The sequence below is a fragment of the Takifugu rubripes genome, chromosome 13 (genome assembly GCF_901000725.2).
Source record: "Takifugu rubripes chromosome 13, fTakRub1.2, whole genome shotgun sequence".
Lineage (NCBI taxonomy): Eukaryota > Metazoa > Chordata > Actinopteri > Tetraodontiformes > Tetraodontidae > Takifugu > Takifugu rubripes.
In genome coordinates, this window is record NC_042297.1 from 17,651,191 (window position 1) to 17,671,943 (window position 20,753).

Genomic DNA, 20,753 nt, shown 5'->3' on the forward strand with positions numbered 1-20,753 from the left:
CTGTCTCTCAGCAGGCGAGTACGGAGCCCGCAACCTGGTGCTGAGTGACGCAGAACATCTGGGGCCGCAGAGAGGAGCCGGGATGAAATATCAGATATCCGGTTTGGCTCCAAACTGGGCAGCCTGATTTGTGGCTCTTGCTGAAAGTCTGTGTCAAAACACCTGGAGGATGGAGGCCGCGGGACGCATCCGTCATGCGTCTTAATAGCGGCCCGCTGACACGTAAAAGGCTGGCGTGAGCCTTTGCAGCTGTGCGTTGAGACGGAGCAGGAAATATTTACATGCGGGGCATCAAAGTGAGGACTGCTGAGTGATATTACAGCAGATCCAGCTCTCATGTGTCACTGACACCCGTCCTCGCCGGTAAAAGGATATCTCAGCTATGGTGTGTACACAGGCCTCACACCTCCGGCTTTACGGAGCTTTGTTGCAATCAAACTAACCCCCCCTTCCGCCCCCTCGACGGCTCCGAGGACCGCCGCTGTGCTTTGTATGGTTTTACCAGCTGCTGCTGTTGTCGCCGTGGCAATTTAGGGAGCATTCTAGCCGGCGACGTGCCGGTAATTGACTTAAAGACGGACGCGGGTGGGTGTTTTTGGAGCGTTTTGTATTTCTGCTGCGCACAAGCAAAACCAAAAGAGTGAAACCAGAAATGGGGTGAGGTGTGCCGAACACGATCCAGAGCTCTCACACTTGCATCTTTTTTACTTTGAGTTATAATAAAAATAGAATGCAATGATCTGGAAGAGATGAGAGACAGATGGATGGATAGAAAGGAGAAAATGCCAGTTTTGAAGCCAAGGTTTAGTAAGAAGATTCACCACCTCAAACAACAGCGTAACAGTTGAATGTGACACCTAAAGAATTTTTAGTGGCACAGAAAAAGAAGTCGTCTTCCTTCAGGCGGCAGCGAGTGTCTCCTTTCTCTCATCTTTCTTGTCTTCTTTCATGATTTGAGCTGCAGGTAAAGATTCACATTTAGACATTAAGACTGAATTACAACCTTTGTGAGCCATCAAAGGGCTGGAAATGTAAAGACACGCATTGTGCCGTATTATCATTAAGTTCTATTGTGCGACTAGATCGTTCAATCAGAATATTCATCAAGGCTTTAAAGGTTCAGCGCATAAGATTTGTAATCAACGTGTCCTCAGGCAATGTATCGACTAGATGTTATCAAATCCCGCTTTAGCTTTAAGTGAAGGTCAGCTCAGCATTTCCTTCCTAAGATCCAGGAGCTGCAGTCCAGTACTTACGGCGGACCTCCAGTTTACACTCCACCATGTCCTCCCCGCTGCTGTTCACCGCCTTGCACGTGTACACTCCCCCATCAAATGGACACGGTTTACGGATCTCCAGAGTCAGAACGCCGTGGTTACTGAGCATCCGGTACTTGGCTTCATTGGAGATGTCCATCTTGTTTTTGTACCAGGTCACTTTGGGCTGGCAGGACGACGGCGTGGCGGCGGATATTTGAGAAGCACGTTAGTACCCGACTGCGTTTGAAACGGATCACAAAAGTTCCTTACGTTGAAAGAGAACGTCCACACCACACTGACCTTTGGTATGCCTCTGACAGAGCAGCTGAGGGTGGCGTTGTATCCTGCTATAACAGAACGGTTCACCAGCGGACTCGTGAACTTGGCAGCCTCAGACAGGTCGTGTTGTTTGTGTGTTGGCGGTTTGTACACGGTGCCTAAGAGACAAACAGCCCGGGTGAGTGTGAGTCTGCTCCCACCTGAGCTGGGTTTAGAGGTCCAGTGTAATCGTTAACCTGTTTTCTGAATGTAAGCGCTGTCTTTAGTGCTGCAGGGCTCCTGACTCGAACCCACCAGGTTGTTGGCGAACACTCGGAAGACGTACTCGTTGCCCATGATTAGGTCAGACGCGACACAGTGGGTCCGCCGGTACTGGTCGTAGACCGTGAACCACTCCTTCATGTCAATCAGACAATCAGAATTTAGACTTTCTGCTCGCAGAATCTGCCTGCAGCTAGTTTCACAATATTTACAGGCTCCCTCAGCACATTTAGATTTACAAGCTGCTATCTGGGACATCTAACACAGCACATTGTTCCCTGTAACACGATGACCGGTGTCTCCACGCTCACTTCGCAGGCAAGTGAATCTAATTTGATCCAACAATGACCACAGGGAAATATGAACCTCAGAACAATGTCCCTGCATCACCAAAGAGACACTCCAGGCCAAGTCCTGGCTTGGAGGTCCAGATTAGATCATTCCTGACCTGCGCTGTTCCTGGCTAAATGGAGCCGTGGCCAACAGGCCTAAAACACATCAGAGAATCGGAGGCCGCTCGCAGAGGTGCAACGGACGAGAGAGTCTAAAATGTCCCCCTGAGCCTGTGTGGCAATCCCCACAATCATTCCCTTAATGGAGACTACACATGTCGTGGCTCAGTGTCGGCTACAAAAAAATAAGCTGTTATGAGATGTTGGACACCGCCTCCTTTGAGAAGACATCTGGAACGCAGTGAGCTGCTTATGAACCGGGCCTGACTACAGACTAGAGCCCAGCCTGCTTCAAATTGCTTTGGATTTTATGGGCAGTGTCTCATTTTATCCGCCGTGTCAATACATCCGATACGCGACCGGATCGGAGCAGAACAGATGTTAGCTGGAATCGGGGAGCTCCATAATCACAAGGCGAGAGCTCGTTTTTGATGAGGTGACAATCTGAAATGGACTCCACACCCTTTTTGTTCTGTTTGAGTGCGTAATGGGCGCGGATTTTCAGATGGAATCAGGTCATTTCGGATACGTCACCCACGGGCACGCATGCCTGATCCATGGCCACGAAGGAACAGACACTAGACTGGGGCCAAGATGTTTTTCTGGATCTCAATAAAGGAAAAATACAATCGTCCTCCATAATGTGGCCGCTGTAATCGCTCATTTACATAACAGACTAACTTTCAGATGAGCTGGATGTCTGGTTGCCGGGCTGCTACTCTCACCATGGTCTTCTTGTCAGCCTTCTGAACGGTGTAGCCGGTGATCTCGCAGTTCCCGTCGTCCTTGGGCGGCTTCCACTCCAGCGCCACGTTGAATCCCCAAACGTCGACGATCTTCAGCACCTCAGGGGGCCCCGGGAGATCTATGACGCAGACGGGGAACAGGATCAACGTACCTGTGGAACCGCCTCAGATCTACAGACGGCCTCACCTACCTACAACCTGCAGGGTCACGCTCGCCGTGTCTTCCACGTTCTCGATCTGCACCTGGAGGTCATACTTCCCAGAGTGCTTTTTCTCCGTCTTGCGGATGAAGAGGATGGTGTCCCCCTCACTGTTCCTGACACTGGCGAATGTGGAGCTGAGGGGCTCCCCGTTTTTACTCCATGTGACCTTTGGCCTGGGCTTTCCCTGAACACAAAGCAAATTAGGAGATCACGAGTCACTTGACCAACGATGTTGTTTGCAAATTGCACCCGTTCACTGTTTTAACAAGTTAACCAAAAGCTGGTTGGAGGGTCTGGTTCCAATGTTCTGGTGTCTAAAGAGCAGTGAAGTGATGATGTCATCAGTGATGGGGGTGTGTAAGCTGCACCTGGAAGGGGATCGCCAGGTTGACCGTGTCCCCGACTCTCCGAATGAGAGTCTGGCGCAGGTTCCTCGGGAGCAAAATCTTTGGCCGCTCTGAGAAACAACAGCAAAACCACATGAAAACAGGCGCAGGAACATGGGAGGTTTTGGTACCACCGAGACCCTCACGCATGATCTCTCTGATGGTCACGGGCTGAGCCAGGGTGGCGGCTGGACTGGGCCCCGCCATGTTGTAGGCCCGCACGCGGAACTGCAGCTTGTCTCCTGTGGTGAGATTCCTGATGATGAGTGACGTCCGGTCTGTCAGGCCCTGAACGGCTGGTAACCAATCCTCTGCTGTGATCGCACCGCGTGCAACAACGTGATTAGCTGTTCATTTATTTACAATATTTAAACAATCGAGCGGACAGACAGGTCTTACTTCCTTCCTTGCAGTACTCGACCCCGTAGCCTTCGAGATCGACTGAGCCCATCCGCTCAGGCGGACGCCACTTCAGCACAATGGAGGTGTCACTGATGTCGTCCACGCACAGGCCAACGGGCTCACTTGTGGGGGCTGGAGAGAAGACAGGGAGGATGGGCAGTTTAGATGTTCTAAAAGCAGCCTGTTGATGTTCCAACAACATCTCAATGACTTTATCCTCGTTAAAACACATAAAACTAAGACTAATGTGTCAACTCGCTCAACAAATCTGTGGAAATGTCAGTAGACTGGTTAGATTTCGAAGTCCTCCATCAGAATCAGCTGGAAATATAAACAGATGCCTCCTCTCTCCCGGGGAACCTTCCCTGCTGTCTCTGCGGGAGCCCCCTCCTCTCCGTTGGGGAATGCTGCTGTCAGGGAAGTGCAGTGAAGCTTCGCCGCTGGTTCCCGACTCCTCGTCTGCCTCAGGATGCGTCTCCTGTCTGCCGACTCCTGGGTTGCCTCCATGAATGTCTCGCCGTGCTGACTTCCTCTCTGCTGTCCTCGGAAGTTTATTCTGTTTGTAGTCTTGCAGCTGAATTGAGCTCCTCCAGGTTTTAGCTGTCATTCTCTTTTGTGTGTGTACACCAGAAAGTGACAAAAATGTGTCTGCCTTTCAAGCACGAAATCTCACGAAAGATTATTTCTGGTGTTTATCCAAGATGTTACAAATATTTGAAGGGCTGGGTTTACATCTGCAGGTGTCTGTCGTGTTTATAAGGGAAAAAACAGAAAAGCTGAAAGAATTGAAGAAAACGCCTTTAAAAAAAAGTCTCTCCGTTGTCAATAATTCAATCAGACATTCATTTAAAGACAGAAAACAGGCCTTTGTGAAAGGATTTTTTACAGGATAAAGCGTGTTGACAGTTTTGAAATGAAAAGCTCCAGGGGGAGCCGCAAAATCTGACAAAGCGCCTCGGGGGGATGTCACTGGAAACCAACATCAGACTTCGCTGAAGACAGAAGACAGCTCAGAAGATGATGAAAATCCTTAGGTGAAGTGTGAAGAAGAGGAGCCTCACTTAGTGCTTCAGGCTTTGACTTTGAGGGAACAAACATGTTGCATTGTGGGTGATCCAGGATATAAGGAATGAAAACTATCCAGTCTATCCCACCGTAACTAGTTTGATCAGCCACTCTGTCCCACAGTAACCAGTCTAACCCGGCTCTCCACTGTAACCTGTCTCACCCGGCTCTCCACTGTAACCAGTTTAACCCGGCTCTCCACTGTAACCTGTCTCACCCGGCTCTCCGACTCACCGACTGGCACGAAAGGTTGCGAGGCCTGACTGTGTCGAGACATGCCGATGCTGTTGACAGCATAGACCCGCATCTCGTACGCCACTCCTTCGATCATGCGCTTGGCTTCATACGTGGTTTCGGGGTAGGGGTCAAAGTTCAGCCTCATCCACCTGTAGCTTTTTTTCTTCTTCCTCTCCAACACATAACCTAGGAGATAAAATTCAAACCATGCGTGTTGTAATCGAGTAAATGTATCAACTAGTGTGGTAAGGTCACCGTACTGACCAATAATAGGCTGTCCACCATCAAACAGTGGAGGGTCCCACTGGACAACACAAGACTCCTCCCCGACACTGAGGATTTTCACCTCCTGAGGAGGGTCTGGGACATCTGAGGGAAACAATACTTCCTGTTACCATTTAGATGAGGTATTATTCCTTTGGCTCCACCTTTGCAGTGGACAATTTAGAGAGATCAAACTCCGTCTCACCCACAACTTTCACGTTTATATCCGCGGTGTCCTCTCCAGCCAGGTTTCGAACCACGACCGAGTAGATTCCCTCGTCCTGCCGCTCGGCCCCCTCGATGGTGAAGATGCAGTGACCTTTGGTGGACTCTACGTGGACCCTTCCGTCTCCCTCCGTTACGACCTGCAAGGTAAACAACTTCACTTTGATGAAGTGTGCGCACACTTGATCGGTGGAATCTCTCCAGTTTCCTCCCAGTGATACACAGTATCTTATTGTGGGTCCTGTGGTGGACTGGTGACCTGTCCAGAAGCTCTCCCCAGGTGACCAAGTCTCTCCGCGGCTGCTTTTTTGCACACATCGTGCTATAGCATGGTGAATATGTGTGTGTGAAAGCCAAACGATGTAAAGAAGTGCGTGCATGTTCACCCTGGACATGCACACTTACTTCACCGTCTGTCAGGGTCCAAGAAGATGCCAGTCTTTGATTCCTCTCTCCGTCCTGTTTAACGGAATTAGCCTACATTTAAGCAGATCAAAGCGATTAAGGCTGAGGAGAACAAAGCCATCTGGTGACCTCTATTCGTCCTCAAGGACAGCAGCCGTGCAGGCAGCAGCCAAATAAACTGGGAGCTGGATTTATTCAGAGTAATATTAGGAGCGAGGACGGCGTTAGTGTAGAGACTTTAGACCTTACTGACTGTTTGGCATTCACCAGGTGACCTGTGCCAGACTGAGATCGTTCATCTTTTCCCTCCTTTTACCTTCTCTCCTTTGGTCCAGACCACTGTGGGAGCAGGGTCTCCGGTGATGGGGACATCCAGGCGCAGTTTGTTGCCAGCTACCACCACTATAGTGGACTCTGTAGTGCGACCCATGCAGTCCAGGTGGATCTTAGGGGGGTCTAAGAAAGCCAGATGTCCGTGTTGAGGATGTGAACAGATCTCCTTGGCCTGGTGGCATTCTGAAAGGCTGGAGGGAGTTTTTCCTACCTTGGCGTGGCACATAATCAATCTTCACCTCTATCAGAACAAGTTTTTAGAAAAAATCAGCGTCAGGAGTTAGAGAGGAATTCTGTAAATTCTGCTTTTATTACCCAAGAAATTGAGTTTAGCTGAAAGGCTGTAAGCGTATCCGTCTGGAACAAAAGTATAGTCTCCCTCGTCTCCTGGTTTGACATCGTCGATGGTCAGTTTGTGGATCCTAGGAAGTAAAAATGTTCCGTCCATTACGTTAGCATGCAGCGTTTTTAGCACCTGTGAGCCTCCGCTCACCTGCCAATGTGAGTGATGTTTATCCGAGCGTCAGGTTTGACCTCTGCACCATTCTTGTACCAGGTTCCCCTGACGTTCTCGTCTGACACCTCGCATTTAAAGAGCGCCTGATCCTTCGCTTTCACCGTGAGGTCGGCGATGCTCTGGTAGATCTCCAGCTCTTTTTCTACAGTCAAGAACAACAGAGGCTCAGAGAAAAGAGGAAATCTCTATTTCTTTAACGTAAATGCTCGAGAGGACGGAGCAACGTGATACAAATCTTATATTGGAGGCTAATATAGTGACGGCATATTTGAGCGTGAGACTTTCCATCATCTTGCAGCAGCCAGCTGTATCTAAGCAACAGACACAATGGGAATATCTAATTGGGTTTCGGGTAGAAAATAAACAGATGACGACCAGATGCTGCAGGTAATCTTACAGAAATAATGCATTTGGGAAGTTAATCAAAACATCCCTAAGAAACTGTTATTGGAGCTCATTCGGCACATGTAGAGGCTAAAGGGAGCGTTTCATACACATGAAAGGTTGTCCTGATTAGACCAGCTGACTCGTGAGTGATGGTCCAGTGTTGCAGCAGCCTTGGATGAAGCGGGCAGTGAGGTCACATGACCGCTGTCCCGGAGATGAGAAATGTGCGACCGGAGCATTGGTTCAACACCAGGGACTCACCCTGCACCAAGAGCTCAGCCATAGACTCCCCTCCATTGGTCTTAACCTTGTAGTGCCCGCAGTCCTCCTTCGTGGCCTCGTTGATGATCAGGAAGTGTTTGCAGCCGTCTTTCTTGAAGCGATACTTGAAAGACTCATCTCTGGTTAACTCCACGCCATCTTTCTCCCTGTGTAGCATTTAATATGGCAGGAACAGAATCATGTCCAGTGGGGTGTAAAACTAACTAACAAATAACTACAACACTTTTACACTTCTGAGCTCACAGCTCTACTCAATTGCCTCATAAGACTCAAAGATAAATAAAATAGATGGTTTAGTTTGGCACAATATCTCTCCATAAAGGTCTACCACAGGGCTCAGTATTGTCTCCACTTTAACTTCTTATTTAGATAAACAAGAGCCAAATTGTTTTAAATGCTTTATTCCACGTTTATGTTGATGATCGTGTTGTCTACTGCTGGCTAGAGCTGTATAAAATGCAGCATATATGTTTACACTTGCCTGATATAAATAAATAAAAACGACTGATTTAAATTACTTTGAGTATAACCTGCAGTGAGGAATTCCTGAGGTTCAGCACCTGAAGTTTTTAAAGGTTAATGTGATAGATTTATCACCGTTTCTCTGCATCTTTGTGTGACTTTTAGACCACGGTGGCACATCTCACCTTTTCTAACATAAATGATTTGGAGTTTCACATTTAATCATCAACCTTTGCCCAACTTATTGATCTTTGACCTTTGGTCTGATGAATCACAGAGGACTTGGAAGAATGCTGATGTGACCTTTTTGTCCACAACTTTTGTCCAAAAAGGTAAAATGCAAGTAAATGTGAATAAGCACAATTACTGATTTTTATGGTAACAACACTCGTATATTAATTTGTTATCGCCAGACATTCAGCCATGTTTTGAATTGTTGGTTGTATTTTAAAATCGTTCGCCGTAATGAGCAAATGCATCTACAGATTCTCATAGCTCAGCCGATGGCAAATTCACCCCAATTAGGACCAGAACCATGGAAACTACTAAACTACTAAACTAACTAACTGTTGACGACGGCATGATGAATGTCGCGACTTCTACTGAAGCAGCAGCTTGTATTGGTAGCTAGCGACAACGTTTGATGAGGTATTGGTAGTCGTGTCCTGATTCATAGAGGAATGTTTTCACCCCCCACTCCCTCAGTCCAGTTTTGGTGGGGGTAGATGGAGAAGAAGGGGCAAAAAGGAGAATTGGAATGTAGCTTAAACATGCCTGAACTAAGAACGCAGAGGAAAATCTGACCATTTGACATTGGCTCCTTCCTCCGAGACCTCACACTCCAGCTCCACACGGTCGCCCTTCATCACCATCTGATCCTCCAGGTTCTTCACGATCACAACTGGAGGCTCTGCAGAAGAACCAGATGGGGGCGCAACATTCAAGGCTGACCTTTACTTTTCCCGGTGTTTAAGGTAAAGGAGCTTATATACCCTTTACAAAGAGCTCCGTGGTGCTCTTCTCCTCTCCCACCACACAACAATACGCAGCATCATCTGCCAAAGAGCAGTTGTTGATGGTGAGGTAGCGCATGTTGCCAACGCTCTCAAAGATGTACCTGGACAAGAAGATGCAAATATAACTTTATGTGCAGTTTCAGTTGTTTTTTTTATAGTTTGATCTTAAACACTTACTTGCTTAAATTATTTTCCATAAACGACGAGAGGAGAGAGGGGAAAAAAGGAGCAAAATCAGCACTTTTGTTCGATGTTCCTGGAATAGAATTATTGAATCGTCACCTTCCGGTGGGATGGAATTCTTGGCCGTTCTTCAGCCACTTCACATCAGCGTCTGGATTTGCCACCTCAATGGCCAGCTTGATTTTATGGCCTTTTGTCACTTGATAGGCTGGATCCAGCTTCCGCAGGAAGGCTAAACGCACAGCGTTCGGTTGCATTTACATCGGTGTGAAACGTCTGTGCGACTCCAAGGAGCAGCTGCACAAACCTGCACTCTTCTTCTCCTCCTTCTTCATCTTCTTCAGTCTCTTTAGCATGCCTCTCAGGTCCGTGATGCCGTGCTGAAAGGCAATCTTCTCGTATTCGGAGGACGGAGCCTTACTGAGAATGTCCCACACGTCCACTTCAGGCTCTGTGTGCACGTGCACGGCTCTGACACGTTGAACAACCAGACGGACCCACACATAGATTAATCAACTTCTCACAGTGATTAAAATCAGAGAATAAAAGGAATGTTTAACCATACAAAGAGAAGAATAACCACTTTTGTCACATTTTTAGCATGAATATAAGCAACACAAACTAGTGACGTCTCCTGTGTCTCCTGTGTCCCTGTTACACGCATTTACCACACATGTCCACTAGAGGCGCAGCAAGCGTCCTTAATGGTGCCGCTCACATTAACCTGCAGAGCTCAAACGTCCTGAAACTGCAGCTCAGGACTTCTGACTTTTCTCCGCTAATCTGTAAATTGCATTGTGTTTTTTTTTTTTTCTTTTCTTGTTGAATCGAATCTGCCATATGTTTTATAATGAACACAGTAATTTACAGTAACAATGATGATGATATTACATTTTTTGAACTCGGCTGCTTTTTTTTTATCCTTTAAGAAATTATTTAAACATCAGTAAATTACAGGATATGTGCATTGGATGGATGGATGGATGGATGGATGGATGGATGGATGGATTACAATGTAAACAAACACTGATAAAAATCTCTCCTGACATCCAGAAGAACAGTTCTGCAGTTTCTTACCGGCTGGAGGATTTTAAGAAACTGCTGCTCATTCAGGAGAAGCCAAGAATCAAATGCAGCAAAAACAAAGCAGAGGAGTTAAAACGCAGCATTTTAACAGCAAAACAAATGAACCAACGACACATTAGAGCTCAGCCATTTTAATGATTGCACAAGTGATTAATGATTAGAGAAAAACTGCAAGAAGACGTCAGAACATACCTCACACTAGTTAATAAATTGTTATATGGTATTAATTACTCTTTCACAAATTAATTTCAGACTCAACAATGTTGTCATGATGAGTTGTTATTTGTGCTTTTTCCCCCTTTTATTTCTATAAATGAGTGATGCTGTGAGACTCCGTGTTGCAGGCAGCCTGTTGGCACTTTTGAAAGAAAAAAAAATGTTCCCGGCTTTCTTTTTTTTCTGCTTTTATTTAAAACATCAGATTGTTTGTTTTAGTTTGGTTGCTCTTAATCTACTAAAATGACTGACTTGTCGGAGCAGGAGAGTGAATTCTTTCCTAACCACAGGACACATTTTCATCTCCATGAGTGAGTTAATTATCAGTCGTAAATTATATCGGGCGATTGGTGCAACATTGAATTTGTAAATACAGCAGCAGCTTACTCTCTGAGGACGCACGACGGCCCGAAACAGAAAGTAAAGAAGAAATGAAAAACAGACAATGACCGTTATCCAGAAATGTCACATTTAGCCTCCATTTACCTCTTTTTGAGTAAAGTACTGAAGTCCAACTCCCCCGAGTCTTCTTTTCCGTCCGTGCTACTGCAGAAAAATCAGCCACCAGCAGCAAAAACATCAATACTCAATCACCATCTTCTGGCACTGTTGCTTTTATAGTCAGAAATATTTCTGTAGTGAGTTTTAATTATAGTAGTGCTGTTGGCAAGTGCTTAAAGGTTGCCAAGCAACATAATACACAACATAAAATGCAACCAAACAAACAGTATTTAAACGGAATGAGTGACTTTTATCCTTTAGGGCTGAAGAAAAATGAAGGCAAGAATCAGCTGCTGGTTTGCTATTGACCAGTGTTGCTGTGCACAAAGGAGCAGTTTGATTCTCTCGGTTATTATTTTGTTGTTGCGTTAAACAAAGTTATTTTCTTCAACACTGTTCTATCGAGCTCAGCCCCATCAGTCATCTTTAGCAAACTGTTCCTTTAAATCCAGCAGCAACAATCAATGAAACAAGACCAGAACAAACCACCGGAGGCTACAGAGAAGCTGCCGGTGCTCGACTCTAATCGGTGCGGTGGACAGTGATGAGGAGGGCTCCGACTTGACTGGATCTTATCTCCTGCCTCTCATCTGAGGTGGGGTTCAGGCGCTGATTGGAAAACTCACTCTGTCGGGTTTGTGCAGCTGATTCTGCTGAGTCATGACTGACACCAGGGGAGGAGAACAGAGAGAGCCGGTGGCCCACTTAGAGGTTATCGGGCTACATGCAGGATGGCTAATCTGGGCCCTCTTTCAGCTCTTGGTGTCGGTCTCAGTCCAGCAGATCAGAGGTGATTCGTGACTCAGGTTCTGTTTAAGACGGAGTCAGAGAGGAACCAGGATGTCTCGGTCCTGGTTCTCTCTCCCTCACAGTCCTCTGAGTTTGAATTCAAGCCTCGGGTGCTTCAGCAAACCCCTTCACTACCTCGTTTCCGGGCCGATCGTCTTCTTAACGGCTTCATTCCTGACAGATCACCACAAACACGATCATTTTCCTTATAGGCTCGATCGCTTAATGGATATTCAACCTTCACATTCACATTCTGGCGTCCCAGTTTGTGCACTCGTCATCGCCAGTGACCATCGCTCTGAATGTTTCCGAACTTACGTGCGCCTGAACGCAGCTCTTATGTCCAGCCCTTCCTCGACGCAAACATCTGAAACAGAGCGAAACCTCAGAAACACGCTAAAGCCGCGAGGCTGAGACCGCCGCCGCCAGACGCGCTCTCACCGTGAACGGCCAGGGTGAAGTTACAGCTGTCGAACTGGTCCTTGGAAGAGACCTCACACCTGTAGGCGCCGGCAAAGTTAGCCTTGGCTGACAGGATCTGCATCTCAAACGTGTGGACCTGCAGGAGACGCGGCCGCTGAGGTCAGCACCAACAATGTGGAGAAACACAACAGCAGCAGGAGCCTCAACTGTGCTTTGGGGCGTCAAAGTTCATTGGTTTCGCTGTCGGCCACCTTGCTGTTGCGGTCGTACGACTCCTTCAGCTGCAGGTGTTTTCCGGACTTGCTGGCGAGATCCATCCACTTCCCTTTGAACCATTTGACGGAGGGCTTCTTCAGCAGCGACTCCGCGTTCACTCTGGCCACAAACGTGATGTTCTGACCTGCTCAGATGAACAGTTTGTGATTGTGTTTGTAAGAATAAATAAATCAAGAATTCCTGCATCATCTCCTTTTTTTTATCATTCCTATTCATTTCCAGAATGATGTCGCCACTGACCTACGGTGACCTCCCCACTCTGAGGCTTCTCTGTGAAGAGTCCAGTCAGGTCCTGCCTGGTGTCTGGAGCGTGTCCTTCTGCCAGGACAGGAAACAGCAAGGATCGTTTCAGTGTGTAAAGCGAACCAAACTCTTCAGAACTTCGCTGCTAACTTCTGCTTCTCACAAGCTGCGGAGCATAAATCTTTGGGCTGTTTTCAGATGATCTATTATGATCCCTGCTTTGATTTGGTCACAGGGATTCATCACAACAAGTAAATATTTAATATTTAAATTGGGTATGAATGAGCAACTAGCTGACCTTCAGCTGGAGGACCATCTGGGCCTGGGGCAGTGCTCTGGTCCAGTGTAGCTGCTGCTGCAGGAGCCTGCTCTGGTTGTACTCTGGGCTCTTTAGGTCCATCAACAGGGGCCTCAGCAGGTGCTTCTATGGTACCAGTATGAGCAGAATGACAGATTGATGTATTTGGTCAAAGTTTTGAGGCTTTTTAATGATGAATGTCCTGGAGTTGGACATGACGGACGGCGGCTGAAGCACTGAGGACTGACCCCGGGTCAACGTTCCTCCGAAAGTATTTCAAGTGTCTTATCGTCTTCGAAGTCGTGGCGGATTTTCCGTGTGCTATCAGCTGCCTCGCATGCATACTCAGAGCACGAGTCAAGTGGTGGTTACTCATGAGGAAATAATGCACTGGCGTGGGAGGGGGTCAAGGTCAGCGTGCAGACAGAGCGAACGCGCCTCTGATATGAGCCACAGAAGGTCCTGCATTCATCCTCTAGAAATGTTTCCATCTCGTCAAACTCAAGCAAACCTCACGGATGCAATAATCACACAAAAATCACATGATTGTGTCAAAAACTCACAAACCACTTTACAATAACAATGGCCTGATTCCAAGTTTACACACGTCCGTTCATTTTTCCTGGACCTTCCTGCAGCCACCTGTGCTCCTGCCGGTTACACCTGCCTTTTAAATGTTTAAATCCAGACACAAGTGCAGCCCCTGCAGTTGCTTTATACTTTGAAAATCACACTTCATGCGCTAACACGCTTAGCTGGTTTATGCTAATATTTCAGTATTGCATGTTTGTAAAGAATACTGCTGCTACCTCCAATGGGTGAACTGGTGAGAGGTGGTGTAGCATTAGCATTAGCTTTACACATTGATAGAGTAACCATTACGTTAAAGCTGCAAGATGCCTTTCTTACTATTTATATATATATATATGTATATACTGTATATATGTCTTATTTTATTTATCTTATTCTAGTGTTGTCTTCTTTATGTTGAATGTCGCAGCATCACACCAAGACAAATTCCTAGCTTGTGTAATACTGTGTATTACATGAACAATGGCAATAAATCTGCTTCTGATTCTGATTCTGATTCTGATTCTAAAGCTAAGCTAACATTCTAGAACAGCTACCATTTCTCTGTCATGCTTGTGTCACCAGGCAGAATGGCTGTGGTACCATCAAAAGCATGCAGCCAGAGTGGAAAGCCTCTTTTTGGGTTGTTATTTGAACCGTGTGATGCTAAATGCGGCGTGCAGGTGAGCCAGCGGAGACCTTAAACACACAGCTGCAGCATCAAAGTTTCCCACCTGGCTTTGATACAACCTTCAGCTCAAACTTGACCTTCGACCCGCCAGAAATCACTGCATAGATGTTGGCGTCTTCGTGTGTGACAGCTTTGATGGAGAGCGAATGCTTGTTTCCATCAGCCGTGATGGCGTATTTGTCCCCGCTGACGATGTCCTTCGCGTTGCACTGCCATTTCGCTTTGGCGTCGGGCTTCTCTGTCTCTGCTTCAAAGACCACAGACGACCCCACGGCTGCTTCCTGGGTCTTCGGTTTCTTGGTAAATGCTGAAACTACAGATTGAGGCTGTGCTTAAAAACCACACGCTGTTCATTGAGTAACCTTCCTGATGGGTGAACGTGACGATTACACAAACAATCCCCGGAGTTTTGGGGTTTTATAGAAGGAAACAACAGACTTGAGATATATTTGTGTGGTTCTAGTAGATTGGAAAGTTTACAAAAGATGTGTGACATCAGGCAGAGAAAGAGATGCAGAGTTCCAGAGGCGTTGGTGTGTTTGCTTGAGTGATAGGGTTAGGGTTAGAGTTGATAATATGGCCTCTGCAGCCTTTTTAAATTATGTTTAAAAGGTTAATTCACTGTCTTAATATGCTGGTAAATTAGGTCTTCAGAGATCAGGACACATCCATTATGTGCTCGTCAAAGCATCACGTGCTCAATTAGATGGAACAACACACTGACATTTGCAGAGTGTGTTTGAGTTCTCTCACATTTGTTTAATATTCATGTGGATCTGGAGAGTAATGTGGGGGCGCCTTGAGCTGGTGGGCAGATGATGTTTTTGGAGGAAAATCTAGGAGCCACAATCAACAACTGGAACGAGCAATATTTTGAAAAGCTAATAATAGCATATCGATGCCAGAGGCTCTTGTATGAGATGTTTGACTGCGTCTTTCTTGATTCTTAAACGCTTGTCTGTCAAAAAAAGACCTAAATATAGCGCTTGTCCTTGACAGTCCTGCAACTGGCGCATTGCTCTGAAGCACCAGGTGCTTCAACATGGGGACATTTTTACACGTTCAGTCCTGCGTCACAATGAGGAGACGAAAAAAATGTTGGCGATGAATGATTACTTTATATATAGAGTGCATACAGAGGACCGTATGAAGTGCCTTCAATCATGCAAAGGTTCCCTGGGGGAACATCTCTTCTATGGTCTCTCGTGCTGCTGTCCACCAGTAAAGATGTAACAAACAGGAAACGCAATCGTAACGATAAGTTTAGATCATTTTGAGGATCACTTCTTCTTAACCCAACCTTAGAACCAAGTCTTAACCCTCAAACCACCCCTGAAGTTATGAGGACCATAGAAAAGGTCCTCACTATGCAGCATGTATGAGAACACACACACACACACACACACACACACACACACACACACACACACACACGCACGCACACACACACACACACACACACACACACCAGACAGCCCTTTGAGTCATCTGTTGTGCTGGAATGCTGTCGAGTGTTTTTAGATCAGCGGTGCAGTTTGTGGACGCAGTGATGCTGGAAATCCGAGCGCATCAGTTGCACGTCAGAAGTTTCCACATTTGTGTCAAGGCCAAAAAAAATGACCAGAGTAGATTCACAGAGTACCTGAAAACGTGCGCCAGGAGGCCCGGCACGACCGGAGAATGGGCGTGAGGCTAATGAGCGTTAAGACATCAGACTCTCACGGTTACAGTTGCTGTTATATTCCATTATATTCCAGATAAAAGGGATTCACATCATAGTTTGGTAGAACCTTGTGCTTCAGCTCCAAAATAAGAAAAAATAACGCTTGTATTTTAAAATATTTAAACACCAAGTAGGATTATTGTTTTGTTCTTTACATTAAATGTATGAGACTGAATATATGGGACCAATATAATACTGGATGTTGTGCAGTTATTTTTATAAATGAAGTGGGTTAAAACAATTTAAATAAACAACATTGAGACTTTTTTAAAGAAAGGATTTATACCATTTTATATTTTATGGTAAGTTTCCATCTTTGATTATAAACTCAGTTTAAATAAAACCGTAATTCATTCATTCTTGCGTCTAAACGTTGTCTCTTAACTGAAGTGAACAGTCAGTTAAGAGAGCTGCAAACACCAGAAGTGTGTTAATAACAAAGATTGTGTTAATTAATAACTCCACTGATGAGGCTCACCTGCTTTTTTCAGGGTCTCTGGCATCCTCAACCTCCTTTGGCTTCAGCTCCTTTTCCCCAAACAGTCCTCCGCGTCAGTCTCAGCCCTTTAATACCCCCCACGCTCTTTTTTTATTTTTTTTATTTATCAAGTCCTGGACGGCCCCCAGAAACCACGAGGGCCCCTGTGGGTGACGCCCGGTACATCTGACCTCCAGCCATATTCCAACCATCCTTTTCTCCAACACCTCCACTGAGTGACGGCCTTCCTCAGGGACCAGAGAGGATGGAAGGTTAAATTTAGACACACACACACACACACACACACACACACACACACACACACACACACACTCACACACACACACACACACACACACACACACACACACACTCACACACACACACACACACACTCACACACACACACACACACACACACACACACACCATCGTGCTGTAATCCGATATATGGACTTTTTTAGCTGTCGTACCTTTGTCTCTCATATTTTTTGTCATGTATTAGTCTCATAACATTACTAAAGTGTCACGACTGTTGTTTTATTGATTATTATTATTATTTGAACTGACTTGAAAAGCCTCGCGTTGCCAGTTCAACCTCGACCATTGAGGGGAGCTGTTGGCACGATACTTCCTCCTGTTTTGCATGAACACGCAGCTTGTGTGAACTTGTTTTGTTGTATATTTGTGCTGTTTGTTGCAGTTGTAATAAAACAGAAGTCTGTAACACTGATATAAATTAATGCCTGATCATATTTCCATCATAGTTCCATCAGTCCACTGCCAATCCTCTGTTTCCTCGGTTGGTTAGTCCCCTTCTTTAGGTAAATACACTCATAAACCATCTGTTATCCTATGGAAAATTTATTCATTTCAAATACTTTTTTTTTAACCCAAGAGACATAATGTGATTCATGCATGAGCAGAAATACATTTCATGCGCAAACGTGACGAGAATTAATACAAATATTTACAGTGATTTCAGAAACACCTTAAAATGTTTAGAGGAGGTGATGGAGCCTCATGCTGTCCTCTTTTACAACAGGAGATGGCAGGAAGATCAGTGAGCTTACATTGTCAGAATTTGTTAATGAATTAAGATTATTGAACTGTAGGTGACGTTGTTGCACGATTCTTTTTCTCTCAACAAAAATAGATTCTTAAGTCAAACACTGAACAGCTGGTTGTAGTTGCATCTCTGGCCAGTGGGAACGTCGTAATGCTGCCCTTAATGGTGATGATGATGCTGGTGATGGTGGTGATAATGCTTTTAAAATATATATATCTTTACACATAATTAAGTGACAGATTTACACGACGTTGCCCTTTCATTTTGTAAATCCAGGCAGCTACGACGGCCCTCTAATAACAGTCTTTGTGGAATTTCTTTAGTCTGCTGGTACATGGAATATACTTAGCCCAGTTCGTGGCAGTGAAATCAGGCCCCATACGGGATTTTTCACTGAGTGACATTTACCAAATCAGCGAGGATCAGCCAAGCGGCCCCTCGTCTGCTAACACCTGTCAGGAGGCACACCCCTCCTACACGTAGGCGCTCCTCTTCCCCAGCACCTCGTCGCTGAACTGGTAGGTCAGCTTCTTCTTTATCTTTTTCACCTCCCCGGTTTTGCCGTAGTTGCGCAGCGCTCGTGCCATCTTCTGATAGGTCATCTTTTTGCGGTTTCCTTTCTGGATTCCCCAGCGATGTGCCAGAGCCTCCTTGTGTTTGGAGGAAAACTGGAATGTCCCTTTGTCTCTGTCCACCCACCAGATACTGTCCTTCATGTCGCCGTTCCTTAGGAGGTCCAACAGGAACTGGTACAAGCGGATCTTCTTTTTGTTGCCTTTTGGAAAACGACAAAGAATTGGACCCTTAACCAACCTTGAACAGGTTTATTATATAACAACCACAGTATATTCTGTATTATTATTCAGTATTGAGGCAAACTGCTTGTTCTACTTTAACTCAAGACGGACTTCAGCTTCAGCTTCATTTTGATTTTTCATGAGATTTTCACTTCATTCCTATTTAAAACTTGCCGAGCCTCAGATCCCCGGACCAGCCTTGTGCGCTGAGAAAAGTACTTTCTGCTGGTTAGAGAGCTAATAGTGAAACTACGGGGAACAGGAACTTGCTGCTGATGCTGGCTGTTTCATACAGAAGCACTGCAGAAGCCTGTCAAATCTGGGTAAAGCAGATTGGGGGGGAACCAAAGATCAAAGCACATTCTCTGACCGGGGATGAGGGAGAGAGTGACGACTCAAGACATCTCGTTTGGGAAAAGAAATTCCCCTGAAGATGCATGACAATGGAAGAAAACAGGCGGGCATATATTCGGACTGTGACAAATTGTAGCGTCACACAGGCAACGGACACGCCCTGACCTCTAAACTGTGCGTGAAGCCCGCTGCTCTTCTTCTTCTTACCCAGGTCAGGTGTGCTGCAGGGGGCTCGCTCTCTCAGGCCCTCCTCGTCAGACACCTCCAGCGGGGAACACCACTCCCCGTGCTCGTCTTCATCAGAGCTGCGCTGGGACACTTGGGTGGGATACACGGTCCGAGGGTAGAAGGCCACCTGGAGGAGAGGATTCAGAGATGATTGTTACAATGTTGGGGTCACAGATGCGTCTCACGCGTGTCAGTTTTAAAATGCAGCTTCTGGTTTTTATTTATGTAGGTTACAGCACATGGAGAGGAAAAGAGGGGAAAACAAGTCTTTCTGCATGAGCTGTGATGTGTGGACAGAGCTATATGTGCATGCTCGGAGGGGCAAAACGTTGAAACAGCACCAAAATAGAAAAAAAGTCACAAGCGAAAAGGTGTTTTCACAAGTGATTTCACATTCTGTTCTTGTGGCCGTCTACGTGTCGGTGCATTTTGTTTTTCGCAAGTGTGCTTTCCTGTTACAGTGGAAGTCATTTGCTGGTTCACATTGTCACTTAGCGCGCTCATTAAAGAAAACCGTAATGAGACCGAAAATCTCATGTCTGTTGTGATGGACGCCAACAGCCGATTGGTGGGGAAAACATGACATTTCCCAAGATTTCCCTGCTGTTTGAGCGCGTGTGCTAGTGGACTGGTGTCCTCTGAATGGGTTAAAACACTTCATCCCATGGATACAAGAGTGCAGAAGTCATTCAAAAAAAGGATTCTGAAGAATTCACGCTGAAAAGTATCACTTCCTGATTTGTATTAAAGGCCCATAAAAGGGTTGCGTCCCTGAATGCCCTCTTTTTATTTTGAATCTGGATCTCAGACGAGATCCTCGATGGTGGCCGGTGCGGCTCGCTGCCGGCAGATGGACTTACTGGCTGCTGCAACACGTGTGTCCCCAGGTTGGGATCCAGCAGGTTCTCTGTCTCGTATCTAATGGGGTCGTGACGTATTAGCGCGGGCGGGTGGAGAGCCTGCACGCTCTGCAGCTCTGTGAAGTTGGTCTCTTGGAGGTTTTCATACTCCACAGGGTGTATGTGGGGGTGAGCGTGGTAGTCCCAGTGTTCTAGGCAGAGAGTGAAGGAAGAAAACTGTTAATGGGGCAACGAAACAGCGTGTTTGCTGCGCTCAAACGTGAAGGAAGAACAAATACAGCGTGAAGCATTTTCCTGCTTCCTGTCGTGGGCCGACTGAAGGCCCCGGTAGTCTCATCATAATATGTCATCTTTTGCTGTATTTGCATGAGTCAGAATGTGCATCATTATTGGTTTCCCGACATTATCTGTGGCTCTTCTTTGAGGTACCCCCCCCCCCCCCCAGGCCCATTTCAAATACTTTGGTGCACTACCCAAAAGAGCTAATGGGTAGAGAATGTAAAGCACCTCTGTCAACAAAACCCCATGGGGGCGAAAGTTGCTCTGTATCTACACCAGACGAAAGAGAAGGCATCTGTTTCCTGTGTTCCCTGCACCCTGATCCGGTGTGTTCCAGCTGCGCGCGCTTCTTGTGTCGCCCAGAATACACCAGAAAACGTCAGAAACACTGAAAAATCTCTTGCCTTAAATGAACAAAAAGCCAAATTGGCAATATTTTACATCCGCGGAGGGTGAAGAAGAGCCACATAGGCGAACTGGGTAGGTGGTGTTAAGACCTGGGCTTTTT

The 20,753-nt window shown here is 46.2% G+C and overlaps 2 protein-coding genes across 9 annotated transcripts in view; both read right to left on the reverse strand.

Moving 5' to 3' along the window:
- Positions 1 to 789: 789 nt before the first annotated feature.
- mybpc3 (myosin binding protein C3) lies at positions 790 to 16,750 on the reverse strand. 5 transcript variants are annotated; one of them, XM_029846789.1, is made up of 33 exons: positions 16,659 to 16,750; positions 14,501 to 14,770; positions 13,197 to 13,322; positions 12,896 to 12,973; positions 12,631 to 12,779; positions 12,398 to 12,515; positions 12,275 to 12,323; positions 11,153 to 11,212; positions 11,054 to 11,056; positions 10,442 to 10,465; positions 9,672 to 9,835; positions 9,464 to 9,596; positions 9,359 to 9,361; positions 9,158 to 9,282; positions 8,970 to 9,075; positions 7,683 to 7,849; positions 7,011 to 7,176; positions 6,833 to 6,939; positions 6,729 to 6,758; positions 6,501 to 6,640; positions 6,185 to 6,256; positions 5,760 to 5,919; positions 5,555 to 5,659; positions 5,288 to 5,476; positions 3,986 to 4,120; positions 3,733 to 3,900; positions 3,569 to 3,657; positions 3,189 to 3,384; positions 2,977 to 3,116; positions 1,775 to 1,934; positions 1,560 to 1,696; positions 1,257 to 1,443; positions 790 to 958 (listed from the first exon to the last, which is right to left on the reverse strand). In XM_029846789.1, exons 1-33 carry the CDS (start codon positions 16,681 to 16,683, stop codon positions 900 to 902), a joined length of 3,840 nt encoding a protein of 1,279 aa, XP_029702649.1. In that variant the 5' UTR covers positions 16,684 to 16,750; the 3' UTR covers positions 790 to 899. The 5 variants fall into 5 exon arrangements, with proteins under 5 accessions (XP_029702649.1, XP_029702650.1, XP_029702651.1 ...); XM_029846790.1 differs by lacking the exon at positions 10,442 to 10,465; XM_029846791.1 differs by lacking the exon at positions 6,185 to 6,256 and having other exon boundaries at positions 16,659 to 16,749.
- A 754-nt stretch (positions 16,751 to 17,504) lies between these two features.
- spi1b (Spi-1 proto-oncogene b) overlaps positions 17,505 to 20,753 on the reverse strand; it is a 9,439-nt gene continuing 6,190 nt past the window's right edge. For 3 of the 4 annotated variants that reach the window (XM_011610150.2, XM_011610148.2, XM_011610151.2), the window contains 3 exons: positions 19,967 to 20,157; positions 19,044 to 19,233; positions 17,505 to 18,502 (listed from right to left, as the gene is read on the reverse strand). In XM_011610150.2, the coding sequence (XP_011608452.2) occupies positions 18,201 to 18,502; positions 19,044 to 19,233; positions 19,967 to 20,157 (683 nt within the window). In that variant the 3' untranslated portion in view covers positions 17,505 to 18,200. The remainder of the gene's footprint in view (positions 18,503 to 19,043; positions 19,234 to 19,966; positions 20,158 to 20,753) is intronic. The other variant, XM_029846794.1, reaches the window with a different exon arrangement.